This window comes from Maniola hyperantus, chromosome 22 (genome assembly GCF_902806685.2).
Source record: "Maniola hyperantus chromosome 22, iAphHyp1.2, whole genome shotgun sequence".
NCBI lineage: Eukaryota > Metazoa > Arthropoda > Insecta > Lepidoptera > Nymphalidae > Maniola > Maniola hyperantus.
The window spans coordinates 9,333,449-9,355,824 of NC_048557.2; the positions used below are offsets into that span (position 1 = coordinate 9,333,449).

The window sequence follows — 22,376 nt, forward strand, 5'->3', positions numbered from 1 at the left end:
GAAGTTACTTTGTTTTTTTAACTAATACTAAGCCTGTACCCCCGCCCGTTAAGTGATTTAGTTCTCGAGTGTACCATGCGCAAGATCGCAAAGTTAGTCACGCAGACGCATTAAAGTTTGAATCGTACTATACCTTGATAAGTTGGAACGTGGCTGCTCGTAGCTGCAGCCCGTCGTGCAGCGCGTGCTCGAGATGCGCGTGCGCGGCTCGCACGCCCTTCTCGCGCGTCAACGCACTCAGGGGAAAACTGCGTACCACCGTCGCTTCGCACGCTGCAAACGTATTTGTAATCATTTATCGTAAGTTCCGTACTACAGTCGTATTTTTTCGACATTTTGCACGATAATTCAAAAACTATGATGCAAAAAAATACATAAAAATATGTTTTAGAATGCACAGGTGAAACCTTTTCAAATGTTACCCCCCATTCGTTAAAAGCACCTCAGAAACCGGGCATAGCATAGGTATCGTAAAGTTAAATTATTTATTCTATAAATATCGTAATACCACAGTTTAACGAAATACTACCAGTTGTTCGACGCCTTTGAAGTCGAGCAATGCCGCCGCTCGCGTAGGTATATACGTGTTCCTACGCAAATATGCAAGGGTTGTCACAAAATTGGGATTAAAATCGCGGGGAAATCGGTGAAATTTTACACCCTTGTTCTGTTTAGAATTCGTATAGCATCCGTAGACAGAACAGTAATGCACAATTTTGTGATAGAACGACACTTAAAATATTTAAAACCACGCTCACGTAAACCCTCGTCCATCAATCACGCAGACTACGCGAATCTGCGTGCAGCGAGCCGCGCCGCCCGCGCTCCGCAACCCACCCCACCGTTGCTCTGTACAAAGTACATTCGTAATTGGACTGTATATTTCAAGGCTGTGGTAATACGTACCATAAGGATCCAAAGGTACGCCCTTGAAGAGCAGCCGATAGTTAGTAAGGAATAAAGCTCCCTCGGCCGGTAGAAGCTGCGGCAGCGCCGAGCCGCGGCCGTCGGCCAGCAGCAGCGCCCGCAGCGCTGTCCCAGCGCCGGTCTCGCCGCTGACCAGCGCGGGCCACGCTATTCTGGGCTGCACATCAATGTTGAACACACAGCCTTTTAATAAAGCTACCGTCTAACTGTAAAATATATTTTTATTTATTTCAAATTAAATCAAAACAAATAATTTATTCAAAATCCATACTTCCATACTAATATTATAAATGCGAAAGTGTGTCTGTCTGTCCGTCTGTCTGTTTGCTAGCTTTTCACGGCCCATCCGTTTAACCGATTTTGACAAAATTTGGCACAAAAATACAAAAGGATAAAACAGTAAAGGATTTTGAATGTACACTGAGAACATTAAATCATATTCATGCAATGCTCTCCGCGTACTTCAGTACCGCCCGAATCAAAGTTATACACCCGTCATTGAATGGGTCCCATTGAGCATAAGGGCGCCTGTCCACTGAAGCGGAGCGGAGCGGAGATGTGTATATTTGACCAATCAGAGTTTAGTCAGTTGACGGAATAAAATTATCACGTTATTTACCGACAATCTGATTGGTCTGCTCATCCCATCTCCACTCCGCTTCAGTGGACAGGCACCCTTATTGTCCAAAAGCGCGTTGAACGATGCCAATGAACGCGGTATAGGTGCCATAGCTCCAGCATATACCTTTTGAACGGGTGGCAATCGTCTGCTTTCTCTCGCCACAGCATCCAGCGTCTCCAGATGCATGTGAACCACTCCGGGGATCATCTGGTGCAGGCATCGCACGTGTTCCGCAGTCACGCCGCCTTCCGTACACACCTGGGAACAGATTTGACAAAATACTGAATGAGATATTATTGTGGCCATTTTAAACATGAAGCGCCGATTTTTCAATCGCCTAGTATTTTTAGCAGAGGAATAAATTAATACTATAATATTATAAATGCGAAAGTGTGTCTGTCCGTCCGTCGGTCTGTCTGTCTGCTAGCTTTTTACGGCCCATCCGTTAAACTGATTTTGATAAAATTTGGTATAGAGATAGCTTGCATCCCAGGGATGGACATAGGCTACTTTTGTTCCCGGAAAATTAAAGAGTTCACCTGGATTCAGGTAAAGCAAGACCGTGGCGTGAGGAAGTCCCTACAAGAGACCTATGTCCAGCAGTGGACGTCTATCGGTGGATGATGATGATGAAGGTTTATTTATTTTATTTATTTTATTTATTAGGAACACACACAATACATTAATTTAACACAAACTACGACACTTATAAAGGTTGAAAACAAGTAGTTACAAGTTTTAAAGTAGGTACCTACATTATGTTCATAATATGCACATACTTATAACATAGGAGAACTAGAGTAACCGACATAGCTCAACGGGTTGCGAAGCTGAAGTGGCAATGGGTAGGGCACATAGTTCGTACAACCGATAGATGTTGGGGTCCCAAGGTGCTAGAATGGCGACCTCGCACCGGAAGACGCAGTGTTGGAAAACCCCCCAGTAGGTGGACGGACGACATCAGACGAGTCGCAGGGAGCCGCTGGATCCAGGCGGCGCAAGACCGTGGCGTGTGGAAGTCTGTACAAGAGACCTATGTCCAGCAGTGGACGTCTATTGGTTGATGATGATGATGATGATGATGATAACATAGAATAAATAACATATAATATAGAATACTAGACTACTAACGACAGAGGAATGTGCAGTGCTCAGACAAGCCATCAAGCGCTTACGAGCACGAAGAAACCAATATTATAAATGTTTTTTTTTTTGTGGAAATAATTAATTAAATTAAAAAAAAGTATATCAAACAAGCAGGTACCTTGTCAACGAATCTGGAGACCATTTTGATGACATTATTGCCCGCTTCTCCCGGATCAGCCTCCTCGAAACCTGACTCAGCGTCCGCACTATCCGATTCTGCGACGCTAAAAGAAAATTAACTATTTTTTTATACAAGATATAAGTTAGCCCTTGACTGCAATCTCACCTGGTGGTAAGTGACGATGCAGTCTAAGATGGAAGCGGGCTAATCTGGAAGGGGTATGGCAGTTTTTAATAAACCAGTGCCCCTTTGGTTTCTACTTCTAGAAAGGATTTTTGAAAATTCAACCGCTAACGGGGTGAAATAGGGGTTTGAAATTTGTGTAGTCCACGCGGACGAAGTCGCGAGCATAAGCTAGTTGATTAATAAGTGTGTAGCTGCCATTAATGAATATTTCAGTCAATTACACTTTTAGCGCTGGTTCTCTAACCAATGCAATTCTCTAAAGAATATAATGAAATGGTATATATCGTGCGTTCGTATAGAAACGGATCGAAAATGGCAATGTTAATCAATCCCTCTCACTTACACTCTACATCTGTCAAGTGTGTGAGGGAGACGGAATGATTACCGCCGCTTCTTTCGATTAATTCTAGCACGAGTTATACCTGACCCTGTTAGCATTATGCTCTTTCCTTTTCTTACTAGAATGGTTAGAAAGAGGAAACGATACCTATTAGTAAGTCATCCACCCCGTGCACGTCCCCCCCCGTCACCCTCGTGTAGCAGTAAAAGGTACACCATACGATTTCCGTAGTGTATAGGGTTGACTCTTCGCTAACTATCATGTGTCCTGCACCTAAGGGTAATATGTCGTGTCCTTGTCCGACTAGAATGGTTAGAAAGAGAGGAAACGATACCTGTTAGTAATACTGTTGCTGGCGCGGTCGTCATCCACCCCGCGCACGTCCGCCCTCCGCCCCGCGCCCTCTAGTGGCAGTAAAAGGTACACCATACGATTCGCATAGTGAATCGCCTGGCTGTATAGCGTTGACTCTTCACTCGCTATTAACTCACGTTGCTTGTCTAAAGAAGATAGAAGAAGAAGAAATGAATGAATCATTCTTATAACATCAACGATATCTATAATATAAAAATGAATCACCAAATGTGTTGGTCATCGCAAATCTCGAGAACCGCTGAACCGATTTCGCTAATTCTTTTTTTATAATTTTCCTTGAAGTTCCTACGAGGATGGTTTTTACGGAGAGAAAAATTTAAAAAATTTGAATCGACTGTCACGCGATACGAAGTTCGCCGGGGCAGCTAGTCTTTCAATAAAATTTCAATAGCTCAACGTTTAAAGGAGTGGACTGAAAACCGAAAGGTCGACGGTTCAAACCCCGCCCGTTGCACTATTGTCGTACCTACTCCTAGCACAAGCTTTACGCTTAGTTGGAAAGGAAAGGGGAATATTAGTCATTTAACATGGCCAATATTCTTTTTTTTTTTTTTTTTTTTTAAATCTACTACATGCTAATTTGATTATACACTGGCCATAGCAAATGAAATTCAAGTGACCTCGGGTTATATCCTGATACTAGCTTATGCCTATGTAGAAAATCAGGTTGCTAGGATCCTCTGAGCTTAAGTGATACAAAAAAAATTTATTTCTGTAAAGTATAATTGACAGTAATTTACTTCTTGTGATGTCAATTATACCTTGAGGTAGTGTCGGCCATAGTCTCATCTGTTCAGCTGCTATCTCTAAAGCGCTGGGTTCTTGAGCCTTCAGTAATGATATGTATTCGTCATCCTCCCTGAAATAAAGTAATAATTTTTTGAACCTAAAGAAGGAACTAACTATTTATTGCAACTTTGCTCAAACACAGAACCTACAAAAGTCACGAACAAAATTATAAATTATTTTTTTTTAAATATGAGGAATCAGATTTCATAGAAAATACAAGCCCGTTTCCCGTGGGAACTCTTTAATTTTCCGGGATAAAAGTATATTATGTCCTCCTCCCGGGATGTAAGCTAACTCTGTACCAAATTTCATCAAAATCGGTTGAACTGTTGGGCCGTGAAAAGCTAGCAGACAGACAGACAGACACACTTTCGCATTTATAATATTAGTATGGATCGGTAAAATGACATGCTTCCTGGAATTTTTAGCATGTTTTAACTTCTGTCGTTCTCGAATTATTATTTTTTCTTCGTTGTGTGGTTTTGGTACTTACCTGGGGCTGGGCATTCGATGGTGGTGCGTCGGGCTGGGGATGTAGAGCGCTTTGATGTCGCGCTGCACGTCCTGATAGAAGGCGGCCTCCCAGAACTGCTGCGACGTCCACACTTGATGCTCCTGAACACATACATCATTGGTTCTCATTGCTGCTTCACTCAGTGATATTAAAATAAATTTTCGTAGAAAACCTTCAATGGATACTGAGTTAGCGAATTAATAAGCTGATGAAAGTCATAGGTTGGCATAAAGTCGCATTCAGGCTTGTCCCTTGAAACAGTAATTTCAAAAGTTGATTCTTGAGGAAAATAGAAAAAAAGAAAAAACGGTCAAGTGCTAGTCGCACTCGCACACGAAGGGTTCCGCGGAATCATACAAGATATTTATATTTGTATAGCAGCCATTTTGAAATTCGCCATCTTAGTTTTTTATTATTTGTTATAGCGGCAACAGAATACACACTCAGTGAAAATTTCTCTAGCTATTACGGTTCATGAGATACAGCCCGCTGTCGACAGACAAACGGGCATCAGAGGCTTATATATGCGTATAGTTGGCACCCTTCGCGTACGGAACCCTCAAACAGTAGTAATGATCCAAGTGGTACCTGTATACACATGTAAGCGTACTGGATGACGCCAGTGCACAGCTTGCGACAGTACGCCGTGGCCAGTGGCAGGATCGCCGCCGCTATCGAGTGCTCATCCAGCGCGCTGGCCGATTGCAACGCACAGTTCAGCAGTCTGCGGACAAACGATCATGATACTAAATGTGATGGATACAAAGCTTAAAATTGATGGCCTATACGTGATCAATGGCTGGCATGGCAACGTGGCTGGATGAGGAAGGCTGAGGACCGGGTGTGGTGGCGCTCTTTAGGGAAGGCCTATGTCCAACAGTGGACGTCCACAGGCTGATGATGATGATGATGATGATGATGACGTGATCAAATCAGAAATGAGGAGATCCTTGAGAATAAGCTCAACGGTTTAGGGGGTGAAATCTGAAAGGTCGTACCTTTTGATTGTTGTACATACTTACGAACCTTTCGAATTTAAGCCCCTAAATCGCCGAGCTATTATTATTAAAAAGGTACAACATTTCGGATTACAGCCCCTAAATCGTTGAGCTATTTTATCAAAAAGATACGACTTTCTGGATTTCAGCTCCTAAATCCGTGAGCTACTATTATAAAGGTACGACCTTTCGGATTTAAGCCCCTAAACCGTTGAGCTATTATGAAAAAAGTACGACCTTTCGGATTTAAGCCCCTAAACCGTTGAGCAATTATCAAAAACGGGATTCAGCCCCTATATCGTTAAACAATTATCAAAAAGGTAAGACCTTTTGGATTTCACCCCTAAATCGTTGAACTATTTTCAAAAAGGTACGACCTTTCGGATTTTCAACCATTAAACCATTGAGCTATTAATTGTTATTATCATTCATTGATATGTGAGTAGGTATGCATAAAAACATCATGACAATTAATTTTTACACCAGTTTTTAACTAGACATTTCAATCATATCATTCATCTTACTTGCAACTATAAAAGAAAATGATACAATCAATATGTTCGTGTAACACGACACTCCATAGTTGCATGCTACTTATAAATGAAAAATATGAAAAAATATACTATTTTAAACTCTGTTGAAACATTGTGACAATGTTCAAAATAATACTATGGCTTTTTTCGAGTTTTTTCATTACGGTGTTTTCATTCGGTGGTTTAGATGCGGTAAGTCGAGAAAACGGTACTGAAGATGCCCCAAAATCTAAGTAAAGTTTTTTGTCTTTTTGTTGTATTGACAATAATAATTCCATACTAATAGTAATTATAAATGCCAAAGTGTGTGTATCTGTCTGTCTGCTAGCTTTTCACGGCCCATCCGTGTGACCGATTTTTCGTTACTTGCATCCCGGGGAATAGGCTACTTTTTGCACCGAAAAGTCAAAAAGTTCCCACGGTATTAAAAAAAACCAACTTACGCGTGGCGGGCATCATGTAGTAAAATTAATAAATAGTAATAGTTTAGTAGTACACGATTAGCCTAGATAGAGCCTCGATAGCTCAACGGTTAAAGGAGCGGACTGAAATCCGTAAGGTAGCCGGTTCAACCCCCACTCGTTGCACTATCGTCGTACCTACTCCTAGCACAAGCTTTACGCTTAGTTGGAGGGGAAAAGGGAATATTAGTCAGCATAATAAACCTGGCTAATATTCTTTTTTTTTAAAAGAAAAGAAAAGAAAGATTCATACAAGTAATCTTATTAAATTGTAAACAGTATTTATGAAGGACAGAGAGATAGAAGGCTGTTTTGTTTGGCGGCCATTTCAAATATACATACTCTCAAGTAGCAAGTACAGAAGTTTAATTGTCGACAGGGTGATGGAATATGGTCGCTCATCAACTTATCGAAGTGCGCGCAGGAGTTGGACACCGTTGCCATAAAGGTGGACATTGAGAGAACCAGGATCAACCGGACGCACGACGGCATCTCTGCCAAGCTGGGTATAGAGTTGCTCATTGACGACTCTTATGGGGTAAGATTTAGTAACTCTCCCTGCATCATTCTTCGTTGCTGAGGGTCGTGACTCCTCGCAACTCGTGGTGGCGCGACTAGGTAGTGCTACTAACAAATTGTGTACAGTTCTTTGTGACTTATTTATTTTATTTTTCATGTACCAAAATTGCAGTTACAAAGTAAGAATAAATTAAGTTACATTGGAAACGCTTATCTCTAAACAGATATTACTTCCAGCTTCCCATTCAAGGTTGTGATACATATTTATAAACTTTTTTTTTAAAGTTTTCACTTTTAATTTTCGAAGATTCAGTATTCACTTTCAATTTGAAGATAGTTTGACGATTCAAAAGCACTTGTAAAAGTTTATTAAAATAAAAATCTATTCTATTCTATTCTATACCGCTATAATGGAAGACGGATGCAGGAAAGGTGTTCTATATCCCAGCGATTCAAATCAGAAACGAGGAAGCAAATCGCGTTATACGTGTCCATACTTAATTTAAAAAATCCTGTTTCTAGATCCTTATAGAAGTGTGCAAGTATATGGACGGTGGATGTAAGCAGTACCAGATCATATCAGACGACAGCATTATCAATTTAATAGACAAATACGCGAAACAGAATGTTATAAGAGCATTTGAGTTGGCCAAAATTGATCCGCCAGAGTTTCCGGTTCATGAAGTAAGTCCGAAAGTATAACATAGTGCCACGTCGTAGGCGGGCATTGACCCGAGTTTTGCACGCTACGTGTAGCGGTACTACAAATGGCCTACTTACGCAACGTTCGTTGAACTCTAACGTCAGTCAGATGTTTCATTTGTGATATGTCAATCGTGAAATTTTTCAAAATATAGGATTTATCCGCGTTTTTTTTTGGTGTTATCATATCAGTAATCATCAGTACTATCACCTGTCTACGTTTTTGGCAGCGTTCTGGTTAAACCCTGTAAAGGTACATCGAGATTTCATCGGAGTAAACTTGTAATATAAGTCTCGCAAATTGCTAATGCGCGTGGCCGCTATTTTAGTGACGTCAACACTAGACTGAAGTTTCGAGCTGATGGTATATTTTATTTCGACTGATGTCAAAATGACGTCATTTCAATGTTAATGAGACATGGTTCCAGCGCAATAGCAATTTGGGGGACTTATAACTAATCTCTGGTTTCAGGGTGACTACGAGATAGTGGACTTCATAATGGACTACTGCGAGCTGCCAACAAACTCAGCGTACGGCAAGTTCGAGGCTGAAGTGTTCTTAGTGAACAAGGACGGAGACAAAGTGGCGTGTATAAAAGTAGCCATCGAATTCAATGCCTTGGAAGATGACGACGATTTGTGTGTGTGAATAGGCGTAATTAAACAAAATCTGTTATATAACATTGTGTTTGTTTTTCCTTTCCCCTGCCCAACATGAGTAGAACCGTGTTTTTTATTATTATTTATTTAGATACAAGTCAGCCCTTGATGCAATCTCACCTGGTGGTAAGTGACGATACGAGATAGTGGACTTCATAATGGACTACTGCAAGCTGCCAACAAACTCCGCGTACGGAAAGTTCGAAGCTGAAGTGTTCTTGGTGAACAAGGACGGAGACAAGGTCGTGTATAAAAGTAGCCATCGAATTCAATGCCTTGAAAGATGACGACGATTTGTGTGAATAGGCGTTAATAAACAAAATCTGTAATACAACATTGTTTATTTTTCCTTTTCCCTGCCCAATATGAGTAGGACCGAGGTAGGTGGTTATAGCATATAGACTTTGATCTGGACATATTCCGCTAAACCTCAGACTAAGGATCAAGGAGACTTGGCATCAAAATAATAATACCTTGTTAGAGCAAGCTAGGTGTATAGAAAAGCTCCGAAGAGTGATAAAGACAATGTCATAGTTTAGCTTTTTTTGTTGGGTACAGTTGTCATCTGTGCCACAAACCTCTGTGATAGTAATTTGTTGCGAATATTACGAGTTTTTATTTGGTTTTCTGTTTTAAATTTACTAATGAAGGTGTGTAGAAGGTGGTGCATTGCTATGTGATCGGCTGTAACAGTTGTAGCAAATGCAAATTGTAAAACACTAGCTGATGCCCGCGACTTGGTCCGCGTGGATTTACATTTTTCAATACCCCGGGGAACTCTTTGATTTCCGGGATAAAAAGTAGCCTATGGGTATAATCTATCTCCATTCCAAATTTCATCCAAATCCGTCAAGCCGTTTTTGCGTGATTGAGTAACAAACATCCAAACATCCACACTCATATTTATAATATTATTAGGATTAGGATTAAGATAACGAAAGAATCTATGACATACTACGTGCCTCATTTGTCATGTTATATGGTTTACAAACACGCTGTATATCTTAATATAAAGTTATGACAGGCAGAACGCTAAGATGAAGTCACCGATACTCTATTTATCAAAATGCAATAAACTCAATGCAGATATTAAATTAGTTTGCAAAAATTAATGCAAATATCAAAATTCAATGAATAAACAGTGGCGAGTTCTTATATGACTTGCTTATATGATTAGAGGTGAAGGAAAACATCGTAGGAAACCTGTAGGCCACGCAAGTCTGCCAATTTGTATTGCCCAGCGTGGTGAACTATGGCATGACTATGGCTTGAGCCCTTCTCATTCTGCAAGACCCTTTCCCAGAAATGGGGCCGGGGGTAAGGGATTACGTGTTCTCCACAAGGTTTATTCTAGTCTAGCCATGGATTCATATAGGGGTCGGGCAAGGGAAGGCTCCGCCGCCCACCTTTTTCAATATCTGAATGCCTTAACTCGTGGCCTAATATATAATGGACGACAGTACGACTTTATATTGGACTTATGTGAGCAACCAATTCATAAAGGGGTCGCGCAAGGCAGAATGTTCCCCCTCACGTCTTTCAATATCTATATAAATGACCTTATGATTGATGCAGTAAACAATAAGTGTTTGGGAAATTGACGCAATCTGTCTAAAACAGATGACGTGGTTCTGCTGAATGTCTCAATATGTGTGGAGTACTGTGAACTGCCTACGAACTGTGAATTCATAAAGGAGTCAGCCAAGGGGGGTTGAATCCGCCCACATTTTTCAATACCTATATGATTGCTGCAGTTAGCAGCATCTGTGTGGGGTGTCATGTTAACGGAGTATGTCTAAACAACATCAAAAACATAAATGACGCGGTTCTGCTGGATGCTTACGTGTGGCCTAAACAAACTTCTGACCTCATGTAATGATTATACAAAGGTATAATGAACTTCGAATAGGACTACTTTACTAGGTTCTGTACTCGAACGGTGCCAAGCAATGGGACCCTATTACTAAACCTTCGCTGCCCGTCCGTCCGTCTGTCTGTCAGCTGATTATAATTGCGAAAGTGTGTTTGTTTATAGGTTTGTCCTCAAATCAGGCCGCAACGCAGTAACGGATCGGGGTAACTTTTTGCATAGATATAGTTAAAATCCTAAAGAGTTACATTGACTACTTTTTATCCTGAAAAATCAAAGAATTTCTACGGGATTGCAAAAACATACTTAATACCTAAAACCGAAATATGGGAAGTGATTTTCTTCCTCATTTAAAGACTAACCGGCATAGTCTCAAAGTTTATTTATATGGTATTAACTAGCTTATGCTCGCGACTTCGTCCGCGTGGACTACATAAATTTCAAATCTCTTTTTACCCCCTTAGGGGTTGAATTTTCTAAAATCCTTTCTTAGCGGATGCCTACGTCATATAGCTATCTGCATGGCAATTTTCAGCCCGATCCGTCTAGTAGTTTGAGCTGTACGTTGATAGATCAGTCAGTCAGTCAGTCACCTTTTCCTTTTATGTATTTAGATAGGTAATAATTGTCTTATGTCATGCAATTGTAACTATTTCATCTCGTGCAGATTTTTTAAAAATATTTCTGATAGCAATATGCTCTAACATTGAATAGAATTAAATTCAATTCCAACATATATTTGTTAAGGTAACTAGAAAGATAAAATCGGTATTGTTAGTTTACATGTTAAAACCCCTTGTTCAAAAATATTTATTATCATTTATTCCAGTGAACATGTGAAAAACTCTTATTTGAAATTCTGTTACAATTGATTCACTATGTGGGAATTCATAATATTTATTTTTGCACACTTCTTCATAATGTCGGAAGGTGGTTGGAATATGCAAGTAAGTTCTTTTGTGATTCCGATACAAGTTAGCCCTTGAGTGCGATCTCACCTGCTGGTAAGTGATGATGCACGACATGTAAACGAACATACTGCCAAATGAAATACGATCACGAATATTCTTAAATCAAATAAATATTAGTCCGTTAAAAAAGTATTTTTGTATATCTTCAGCTATTTGTTTTTTTTTAATAGGGATAGCGAGCAAACGAGCAGGCGGGTCACCCGATGATAAGTGATTACCGCCGCCCATGAACATTTGCAGCACCAGAGGAACCGCCCATGCGTTGCCGGCCTTTTAGGAATTTATTGGTCCGCCCCTTGAATAACCCCATGTTGTAATCTAGTGTTGTTTGTATCTTGTTGAACTAAATACAATAAACAGGATTTAAAGAAATCGATCAAGAGTCACGGTTGTAAGTTTTTTTGGTATCTGATATTTTTTGACAAGTTTGAAAATTTGAGCAAGCTATATATTTATGACGACGATGATGATGATGATATATTTATCTACACATATGTCCTCGCGACCACGCATATTGTAGACTAGAGTTTCATCCTTCGTGACGTGAACTGTCATTTTATCTTATCTTTTCATTTAACAGGGTGACGGCGTTTATTCAACGATTGACGTAGACAAGTGTGAAATAGAAATAGAAAACGAAATCTTGACATTCGAAGTAGAAAAGCATAAGATAAATCACACACATGACGTGTTCAACGCCAAAGTGGGCGCCACGATGGATATTGACGACACTTTTGGGGTTAGTAAAACAGTAAAATAAGGCATGATAACATTGATAACCATTGACTTATAATAGTACGTACAGACGAGGGCTCACAAACGAATTGACATCGATCAAGTGGCCGGTTTGCACACATATACACATCTATATTTCTTATTACGAAACGTAGAAAAAAGTTTTATAATATCAACAACTTTAGTTCATTATAAACCTTAACACTTGTATATAAAGTTTAAATAACGATTGCAAAAATAAGCTTTTTGGCTGATATTTTTCGGGCCGCATTTGAAACACTGATTTCATTTCTTAAGCAATTTATTTCAATGATGATGACATAATGGTTAAAAAAAATTTTTACAAAAAAAATAAAAACCGACTTCGTTACACAAACACTAAAAATTGAAAAATAATTTAATTTATTACCGAATATATTATGTATACAAGAGTTAATATAGTTCCATAATAATATTTTTTGGTGCCGGTGCCAATTAGCTTTAGCTGCGCGAATCGTCTAGACTTCATATTTTTATGGGACTCCACAATGGCACCTCATTGGCACCGACCCCAAAAAATATTATTATGGAACTATATTAACTCTTGTATACATAATATATTCGGTAATAAATTAAATTATTTTTCAATTTTTAGTGTTTGTGTAACGAAGTCGGTTTTTTTTTTTTTTGTAAAAAAATTTTATTTCACAATTTTTAGTGGCCCCATGGAATTATGCTATGACTGGGAAAAATCTACTGTTTACTAAGCTATTACACTGATCGCGAGCAATTTACTCTTATCCGTTCAGGAGTTCCAGTATCTATCTTCAAAGATGTTCATCAGATCTTCACCAAATTGAAATGGGACCAACTTTGAAGTATACCCTTTCAAACAAAAAAAGAATTTTCAAAATCGGTCCAGGCGTTTTCGAGTAATCGGGGATCATACATAAAAAATAAAAAATAAATAAAAAAAAAAGATTCCGACGAATTGAGAACCTCCTCCTTTTTTTGAAGTCGGTTAAAAATGAGGCCTCCTATTAGCGAGTGAGGTTCAATCCCTGGATTCCCTGGCACGCACCTCATGCGTTTTAAGCAGTTACATACCCGCATCCGCGGATATGATCTCCTAATAATCCACATTCGCATCATTCGCAAAATATTGGCATGCGCATTGCGCAACAACCCTGGTACGAACACAAAGATATATTTTAATATTATATAACAAAAAGAAAGAAAGAAAAAAAGTTTCGTTTTGAAAGTTGTGGCACACATCACCAGTTATACCCACGGGTTTAGTTATCCCGGCGCCTCTACTTCAGCATTAAAAAAAGACCTCCAGCCGATGAAGCGCTGGAATAAAATGTGTGGCACAACCCGAAAAAAGGCCTCAACTGAGAATTTTGACGTATGCTTTGTGAATATACAGTGTTTTTCCTAAACAATCCAGCTAGTCATAGAAGTGTGCAAGATCGTGGACGGCGGCTGCAAGCATTACTTTAGCATCGTTGACAGTATGGAGAAGTTTGTGGCCAAGTACGCCAAGGCGAATCTGGAGACCGCCTTCAGGTGTGCTGGCCTCGACCAGAAGGAATTCCCTGTTCCTCAAGTAAGTCTGAAGGGTCTTTACATGCTCCCCGCATTCGACATCTAAAGGACGGTGCACATTCTGTGAAGGTAGTTGAGTAGCGTGCTAAATTGACAGAGCTACAGTCCGACAAGGCTCTCTTGGCACTTGAATCACATTTATATGTGTTCTTTGTAACAAAAGGTATCCTAATTGATAGCTTTCTTTACAAAGAACACACCCTGCAAATTTCATGTCTCTAGAACCAGTGGTTTAGGCTGTGCGTTGATATATAACTCAGTCAGTCAGGACTTTGAATTTTATATATACAGATAACTCGTTACAAAGAGCATAAAGAGCAAGAAATACGAAGCCACTGAGTCCACCATTTTGCCAAGATCGTCAAGCGTGAAAGCTGTCTTTGATCCTACTATATTTTAAAAAACCGAAGCCTTCTTGTTTTTTGTAGATTATTTTGATACCTCTCTAAAATTTATAGTTAGACGTGTGTAGTGTATTTTCATTTTTTTTAAATAAAAATAGCGAGCAAACAAGCAGGTGGGTCACCTCATGTTAAGTGATTACCGCTGCCCATGAACATTTGCAGCGCCAGAGGAACCGCCAATGCGTTGCCGGCCTTTCAGGAATTTGTTGGTCCGCCCCTTAAATAACCCCATGTTATAGTCTAAAAGGACCACCGCCGAAGAGAGTTGATTCCACGGTTTACATGTGCATGGCACATCGGGCCAATTTTCGCTTGAACTAACCTAAAAATGTTTTTGATGACTGACATTGAGTACAAAGGTTGCATGATATTCTATCTGTTCTGCGATTCGTTAAAATATTTGTCGATTTCAGGGCAACCATGAAGTGAAAGACTTCGTAATGGACTACTGTGGCATGGTCAGGAATGCTCAATACGGGATATTCGAAGCGGATATCTACATCATGAAAGACGAGCAGCGCGTCGGGTGTCTGAAGGCGGTGGTAGAGTTCAAGGAGGACGACACGTGTTCTTGAAACGTTCTCATAACAATAAGATTTTTGTAGTCTAAGGGTGAAATCTATAGAGCGCACTCTGACCTAGCTTAGACTTAAGACAGAGTTAAAACGAGACAGATGTATATCTCTCACATAAATCTGTCCCGTTTTAACTCAACCTTAAGTCTGAGCGAAGTCAAAGCTCGCTCTATAGATCTCAGCCTAAGCTTTAAATAAAACAAAGTAATAAAGAAATATTTTGTGTTTGTCATAATATGTTTACCTGCTTTATATAAATGCCTTAGTAAGTGGCGTTAATAAACTCCTGGCCTCATGTAGAAAGTATGCGACGATAAAGTGGTCTTTATATTGAACTAGCTTATGCTCGCGACTTCGTCCACGTGGACTTCACAAAATTCAAACCCCTATTTTGCCCCCTTAGGGGTTGAATTTTCAAAAATCTGTCACATGCGGATGCATATGTCATAATAGCTATCTGCATGCCAAATTTCAGCCCGATCCGTCCAGTAGTTTGAGCTGTGCGTTGATAGATCAGTCAGTCAGTCACCTTTGGATTTTATATACCTATTTAGACTACTGTGAGCTGCCACCTATCTGTGAATTCCTAAAGGGCTCCGGCAAGGGAGGCTGTACCGCCTCACTCTTTTTAATATTCATATCAATGTTATGATTGATGCAGTCAACAGCAACCGTGTGTCATTGATGAAATCTGTCTAAATAAAATTAATTAAACAAATAACATGGTTCTGCTGAACGCATCAATATGAGTGGATTAATGTAAGATGCCATCGAACTGTGAATTCATAAAAGGGCCCGACCCTTTAAATGACCTTATGATTGATGCAGTAAATAAAAGTGTTTGGGTGTTATATTGACGGAATCTGTGTAAAACAGATGACGTGGTCTGCTGAATGTCTCAATGTGTGTGGAGTACTGTGAACTGCCTACGAACTGTACATAAAAGAGTCAGCCAAGGGGGGTTATTCCCGCCCACTCTTTTCGATATCTATATAATTGACCTTATGATTGATGCAGTCATCAGCATCCGTACGGTGTGTCATGTTTACGGTGTTTGTCTAAACAACATCAAAAATCGGTTCAGCTGAATGCCTATTATGTGGCCTTAAACTCCTGGCTTCATGTAAAGGTTATGCAAAGATATAACGAATTTAGTATTGGACTACTACAAGCTGCCGACGAACTGTAGGAATGTATAGCCCGCAATAGATCAAGATGGCAATCGGGGTATGAGGCGGGGGACGCCCCGCACACTCGCACGTCACCTGCGCTAGTCTACGCATATACAAGGTTTGGCATGAAAACAAAATCGTAAAATGTTCGCGGGGGACAACCCACCACCTCCCACCCTCCCACCAACCTCGCGGTTATATGGGCCGAAACGCGGGAGGGCGCCCGTTTGGTACTTGCTCGGTGGCTCTTTCCCGGGGCACCTTCTTGACTCCCTACAAATTCTTTCTATCCTTTCCTTGTCCCTTTTTGTCATTCTCCCCTTTCTGGGGCAGACGTACACAAAAACGCAGATCCCAGCGTGCCCCGCGGTCCAGATCCTTCCTCAAACAACCACTGGTCCATGATCACGGTCCGAGCGGTTCGCGGGGACAGGGGAGAATGCTTTGTTGTGATTGGTGGACTCAAAAGTCACATAATCAAGGCAATTTGCGGACTGAGGGTACCGAACAGGCGTGGGCCGACTTTTATGCTAAGCAACTGCCTAAGCTTGGCGATTGGGGTGTCTGGCTTGTCGGTTTGCCGCTCGAATACGCAACGCGCAATATATAATTTATAAAACCACGCGATTCCCTTCCAGAGGAGGAAATGGGTATTGTAAACTAACGTCTCAATATATTTATAACAACATAAATTTTTCGAGACAAAATATTCTTAATTACAAGAAAATTTGTGATCTACATGATATAGACCGACTCGAAACCGTAATAAACTTGTGACTTCTACGCTCCGTCTCAAGAAAGTCCAGCGGCTCCCTGCGACTCATTAAATGATGTCATATGTCTACCCAGTGGGAAGGGTCTTCCAACACTGCGCTTTCCGCTACGAGGTCGCCATTCTAGCACCTAGAAATCCCAACGTCTATCGGTTTTTAGAACTATGTGACCTGCCCATTGCCACTTCAGCTTCGCAACCCGTTGAGCTATATCGATTACTCTGTTTCCTACGGATCTCCTCATTCCTGATTTGATCACGTAGAGAAACTCCAAGCATAGCTCTCTCTACATCGCCCGCTGAGTGACTCTGATCTTTCTTAGGCATGGAGTTACGACAATCTCTCGGATCCATATGTTGTTTATTTGTATAAATTGTTATAATTGTCTTATGTCATGCAATCGTAACTATTTCGTGGCGTGCAGATTTTTTTTTTTAATATTTCGAATAGCAACATGCTCTGGCATTGAATAGAATTAAATTCCAACATCCATTTTGTTCGTTAATTAGAGTGATAAAATCGTTATTGTCAGTTTACATGTTAAAAACCCTGGTACCAAACTATATTTATTATCATTGTAAAAGTGAACGCGTGAAAAATTCATATTTGAAATTCTGTCACAATGTGGAAACTTATATTGTATATTTTTCCACACTTATTTATAATGGTGTTGTCGCAAGGTGGTTTTAATGCGCAAGTAAGTTCTAATCTAAAAATAAGCGTCAATTTTTAGGGTTCCGTACCTCAAAAGGAAAAACGGAACCCTTATTGGATCACTTTGTTGTCTGTCTGTCTGTCTGTCGGTCTGTCAAGAAACCTACAGGGTACTTCCCGTTGACCTAGAATCATGAAATTTGGCAGGAAGGTAGGTTTTATAGCTGACATTAGAGGAAAAATCTGAAAACCGTGAATTTGTGGTTACATCACACAAAAAAAATTAAATTGTGGTCATAAACTAATAATTAGTATTTTCAATTTTCGAAGTAAGATAACTATATCAAGTGGGGTATCATATGAAAGGGCTTTACCTGTACATTCTAAAACAGATTTTTATTTATTTTTATGTATCATAGTTTTTGAATTATCGTGCAAAATGTCGAAAAAATATGACTGTACTACGGAACCCTCCGTGCGCGAACCTGAGTCGCACTTGGCCGGTTTTTAGGGCACGCCTTATCTAGCGTACTTGTATAATATGTCCATATCTTTTTTGACATAACCGACATAGCTCAACGGGTTGCGAAGCTGAAGTGGCAATGGGCAGGGCACATAGTTCGTACAACCTATAGACGTTAAGGTCCCAAGGTGCTGGAATGGCGACCTCACACCGGAAGACGCAGCGTTGGAAGACCCCCACTAGGTGGACGGACGACATCAGACGAGTCGCAGGGAGCCGCTGGATCCAGGCGGCGCAAAACCGTGGCGTGTGGAAGCCCCTACAAGAGACCTATGGCCAGCAGTTGACGTCTATTGGTTGATGATGATGATGATGATAATGATCTTTTTTGACAGGGTGAGGGCGTATATTCAACGATCACCATAGACAAGTGTGGGACAGAAATACAGGACCCAATCATGACGTTCGAAGTGGAAAGGCATAAGATAAATCACACTCATGACGTGTTCAACGCCAAAATAGGCGCGACTATGGACATTGACGACAGTTTTGGGGTTAGTAAAACAGTAAAATAAGGCCTGATGACCAATAGGTTTAGCCTTCGACCTCCTATTTATTGGTCTGGGGGTTCGATCTAACTTTTCAGAGTTATGTGCATTTAAGCACTTAAATATCACTTCGCGGAAGGAAAAAAAATCGAGAGAAAACCTGCATGCCCGAGTTATCCATATCGTATTCTCAAAGGTGTGTCAAGTCCGGAAATCTGCATTTGGCCTTTTCATTCCCAGAGGAGACACGGGCTCATTAGTGGGCCTTCGAAGATAGAAAACCCTCGCCTATGGCTTAAAACTTCCACCTAGATTAATATCTAGATAATTCTAGGTACCTTTAGACAACACTACAAAACCCAAGCTGCCAGTTATTTCTTTTTTTAATATTTTTTATTTATTTAATCAGATACAAGTTAGCCCTTGACTGCAATATCATCCGGTGGATGATGCAGTCTAAGATGGAAACGGGCTTACCTGGAAGGGGTATGACAGTGTTTTTTATTAAACTACTACATACGGGTGCAGACCTTGGCGATGCCTTGCGGTACGGTAGTAGAAAGGTGAAGAAGGAACCAGGTCGAAAAGTTTTCGGCACACTCTCCGAAATACATCCAGTAAAATGTGTGAACTATCATGTCAAAAGTACAGTTTTGACACAGAGAAAGTATGGCGAGTTGTTTTTTTTAAAAACAATATTAGCCATGTTAAAGTACTAATATTCCCCTTTCCTCTCCAAGCGTCAGGCTTGTGCTAGGAGTAGGTACGACAATAGAGCAACGGGCGGGGTTTGAACCGTCAACCTATCGGTTTTCAGTCCAGTCCTTTACCCGTTGAGCTATTGAGGCTCTAAGCATTTTACGCGTAATATAGTGCTTTTCCTAATACACCCCAGCTATTCATAGAAGTATGCAAGCTCGTGGACGGCGGTTGCAAGCATTACTCTAACATCGTGGACGGTATGGAGAAGTTATTGAACAAGCACGCGAAGAAGAATCTGGAGAACGCCTTCAGGTGTGCCGGCCTCGACCAAAAGGAATTCCCTATTCCTAAAGTAAGTCTGAGCGGTCTTTTCATGCTCCGCGCATTCGACATCTGAAGACCGATATCAGTACCCATATTATCACTACCCATATTATAAATGCGAAAGTGTGTTTGTTTGTTGGTTTATCGGTTTGTCTTTCAATCACGTCGCAACGGTGCAACGGATCGACATGATTTTTCGCATGGGTAAAGTTCAAGACCTGGAGAATGACAAGACTACTTGGACCTGGGAATTTAAAAAGTACGGAGCCCTAAAAACAGTAGTTAGTATCGCAGTTGTAGTAGTTAGTTAGCTGTAGTAGTAGTAATTAGTATTGCACCCGTGCGAAGCCGGGGCGGGTCACTAGTTTAAAATGCCTGTGTCAAAAATAAATTATTTCTTACGAATTATTGAAAATTAGGTCTCCCAAATTTCGTGAAATCCACGTTCGCTGTTAGTTTTAAGTTTGCTAAGCATTTTAAATTATCCATCTAACTAAAAAGTACGTCAAATTTTATGACGTCACATCTGTGTATTTCATACAACAATTTGTAGATAAATGCTTGTGTTTAACATATTGTGTTGGATCAACAAATAAATATATTTCTGTTCTATTCTATTCTATAAGCTCCCATACGAAGCGAGCGTTTCGACGTTAGATAAAAAGTTGCTGATTTGACTACAGTCGACGCATTTAAAACTGAGTCGTCGAGTTGTAAGTGCGAGCGAAACAGACGGATAACTCGACGACTCAGTTTAAAATGCGTCGACTATAGTAGTCACTAGCTTATGCTCGCGACTTCGTCCGCGTGGACTACAAATTTTCAAATCCCTATTTCAACCCCCTTAGGAGTTGAATTTTCAAAAATCCTTTCTTAGCGGATGCCTACGTCATAATAGCTATCTGCATGGCAAATTTCAGCCCGATCCGTCCAGTAGTTTGAGCTGTGCGTTGATAGATCAGTCAGTCAGTCAGTCACCTTCTCCTTTTATATATATAGATTATCGCTATTTCAGGGCAACCACGAAGTGAAAGACTTCGTCATGGACTACTGTGAGGTGCCCACGTATGCCCCCTTCGGCACATTCGAGGCGGAGGCGTACGTCATTAAGGACGAACAACGCGTCGGCTGCGTCAAGGCGGTGGTCGAGTTCAAGGAAGATGATTTGTGCTCTTGAAGCGTTATAAGGAAGTATCTAGACAACCACAAACGGTCGCTTAGTTAAAAAAATATTCAGCCACAAGAAGGTATTGCATTAAAAATTGGACCTCAATGGTTTGCATTAAGGAACAAATTTTAAAAGCTTATAAAACACTTGTGGCCGTATATTTTGTTTAGACACTTCCTTATTACAATAATGACCTGACACGTATTAATTTGCGTACAATAAAATTTATGAATTTTCTTTTTATGATGTTTACCGCCTCCATTTTTAGAGTTTCGTCAGAATAGGAACTAACACAAAAAAGTTACGGTTTGCAAGGAAAATAATTTGCATATGTGCAGTTTTTGAAAAAATACCTTGCAGACAAAGAAGGCTCACTTCTCAAAGATGTTTAACGGCCCATTTGCAAAAATTTGGTAGGTACTTTTGACAGCGTTTTATTTGAAGGAAAACTATAAAAATAATAGCAGCTAATATTTCAATGTGTTTTTGGGTTTTGAATCTTCTCTCATGAAAAAGAAAGAAGGCTGGATACAATTTTCTCGATACTAATAATTTAACTGCACATACTACCAACTATAGTACGCGGCAGAAAGTAATGTACATAGGTCTTTGACATTTCGGCTTTGTAGAGCGTTGTCTCTGTCACTCATACCTATATGACGTTTTGTCGGTCTCAACGACAGAGACAATGCTCTACGAATCCGTTATCTCCTTCTACAGGTCGATGTACATTACTTTCTGCCGCGTACTGTACGTCATACACACTGTACTGACCTGACAACCAGCTCGAACTGATGGTGTTGCAGCAGATGCTTGTTGGTCGGCAGGCGCGCAGCCAGGTCGCGCACGAGCGCGCTGCGCGCCGACGGTGCGCGCATCGCACGCAGCACGCCCGGGAACGACTTGCGCGCGTCCGCGTATCGACACTCGAATATCGCGGCGATACATGATCGGAGCACCTGTAATTTATATTAGCAGGGCCTTTAATCAAACTAAACACTTTTTCGAATAAGCTGTAATAGCTTAGTGGTTGAGACCTATTCGAAGGGTCGGGAGCTCGATTCCAGGCACCTCTAGCTGTTCGGAGTTATGTGCGTTTTAAGCAATTAAATATCACTTACTTTAACGGCGAAGGAAAACATCGTGAGAAAACCTGCATGCCTGAGAGTTTCCCATAACGTTCTCAAAGGTGTGTAAAGTTTGCCAATCTGCACATGGCCAGCGTGTTAGACTATGGCCAAACCCTTCTCAATCCTAATCCTGAGACCTAGCTAGACTCAGCAGTGGGCCGGCTAGTGGTTAATCATGATGATTTTTTTTTACTGTGAGATAGGTTTGTGTTAAATTTAAATATGGACTCTTCTGGTCTGAAATAAAAGATTATTTATTTATTTATTCGACGATAATCATGCCTGAGAAATAGAGCAATGATGAGGTATAAGGTTGGAGCGCCTAGATTTTTTGTTATTTATACAGCAGGGGGAAATCCTCATGGACACCCTTGGGTAGAGCTGGACTCTTACCGGCTAAAAACCCC

At 40.5% G+C, this 22,376-nt stretch overlaps 3 protein-coding genes across 6 annotated transcripts in view; 2 read left to right on the top strand and 1 right to left on the bottom strand.

Annotated features, from left to right (window-relative positions):
- The window catches only part of Sbf (SET domain binding factor), a 99,465-nt gene that overhangs the window by 24,082 nt on the left and 53,007 nt on the right, over window positions 1-22,376 (bottom strand). For both annotated transcript variants that reach the window (XM_034980666.2, XM_069506150.1), the window contains exons 12-20: window positions 21,614-21,798; window positions 5,609-5,744; window positions 5,000-5,121; window positions 4,479-4,576; window positions 3,677-3,842; window positions 2,814-2,919; window positions 1,673-1,807; window positions 907-1,084; window positions 134-273 (exon numbers count right to left, since the gene is read on the bottom strand). In XM_034980666.2, the coding sequence (XP_034836557.1) occupies window positions 134-273; window positions 907-1,084; window positions 1,673-1,807; window positions 2,814-2,919; window positions 3,677-3,842; window positions 4,479-4,576; window positions 5,000-5,121; window positions 5,609-5,744; window positions 21,614-21,798 (1,266 nt within the window). The remainder of the gene's footprint in view (window positions 1-133; window positions 274-906; window positions 1,085-1,672; window positions 1,808-2,813; window positions 2,920-3,676; window positions 3,843-4,478; window positions 4,577-4,999; window positions 5,122-5,608; window positions 5,745-21,613; window positions 21,799-22,376) is intronic.
- LOC117992955 (uncharacterized) lies at window positions 6,630-8,908 on the top strand. The gene is made up of 4 exons (XM_034980688.2): window positions 6,630-6,743; window positions 7,392-7,550; window positions 8,054-8,215; window positions 8,706-8,908. The coding sequence occupies exons 1-4, from the start codon at window positions 6,672-6,674 to the stop codon at window positions 8,880-8,882; spliced, it is 570 nt and encodes a 189-aa protein (XP_034836579.1). The 5' UTR covers window positions 6,630-6,671; the 3' UTR covers window positions 8,883-8,908.
- LOC117992956 (uncharacterized) lies at window positions 11,591-21,080 on the top strand. Of its 3 annotated transcripts, none has more exons than XM_069506308.1 (4): window positions 11,591-11,710; window positions 12,315-12,473; window positions 13,899-14,057; window positions 14,874-15,159. In XM_069506308.1, the coding sequence occupies exons 1-4, from the start codon at window positions 11,642-11,644 to the stop codon at window positions 15,033-15,035; spliced, it is 549 nt and encodes a 182-aa protein (XP_069362409.1). In that variant the 5' UTR covers window positions 11,591-11,641; the 3' UTR covers window positions 15,036-15,159. The 3 variants fall into 3 exon arrangements, with proteins under 3 accessions (XP_069362409.1, XP_034836581.1, XP_034836580.2); XM_034980690.2 differs by lacking the exons at window positions 12,315-12,473; window positions 13,899-14,057; window positions 14,874-15,159 and adding exons at window positions 18,493-18,651; window positions 19,541-19,699; window positions 20,687-21,080 and having other exon boundaries at window positions 11,598-11,710; XM_034980689.2 differs by lacking the exons at window positions 11,591-11,710; window positions 12,315-12,473; window positions 13,899-14,057; window positions 14,874-15,159 and adding exons at window positions 17,561-17,677; window positions 18,493-18,651; window positions 19,541-19,699; window positions 20,687-21,080.

Bases quoted from the DNA above. Each gene is read 5' to 3' on its own strand.
- LOC117992956 (XM_034980689.2), top strand. From the start codon at position 17,603: ATGTGGAAACTTATATTGTATATTTTTCCACACTTATTTATAATGGTG. The intron at 18,652-19,540 runs GTTAGTAAAACA...AATACACCCCAG, and splicing joins ACATTGACGACAGTTTTGGG to CTATTCATAGAAGTATGCAA. The intron at 19,700-20,686 runs GTAAGTCTGAGC...TCGCTATTTCAG, and splicing joins AGGAATTCCCTATTCCTAAA to GGCAACCACGAAGTGAAAGA.
- LOC117992955 (XM_034980688.2), top strand. From the start codon at position 6,672: ATGTTCAAAATAATACTATGGCTTTTTTCGAGTTTTTTCATTACGGTG. The intron at 7,551-8,053 runs GTAAGATTTAGT...TCCTGTTTCTAG, and splicing joins TCATTGACGACTCTTATGGG to ATCCTTATAGAAGTGTGCAA. The intron at 8,216-8,705 runs GTAAGTCCGAAA...CTCTGGTTTCAG, and splicing joins CAGAGTTTCCGGTTCATGAA to GGTGACTACGAGATAGTGGA.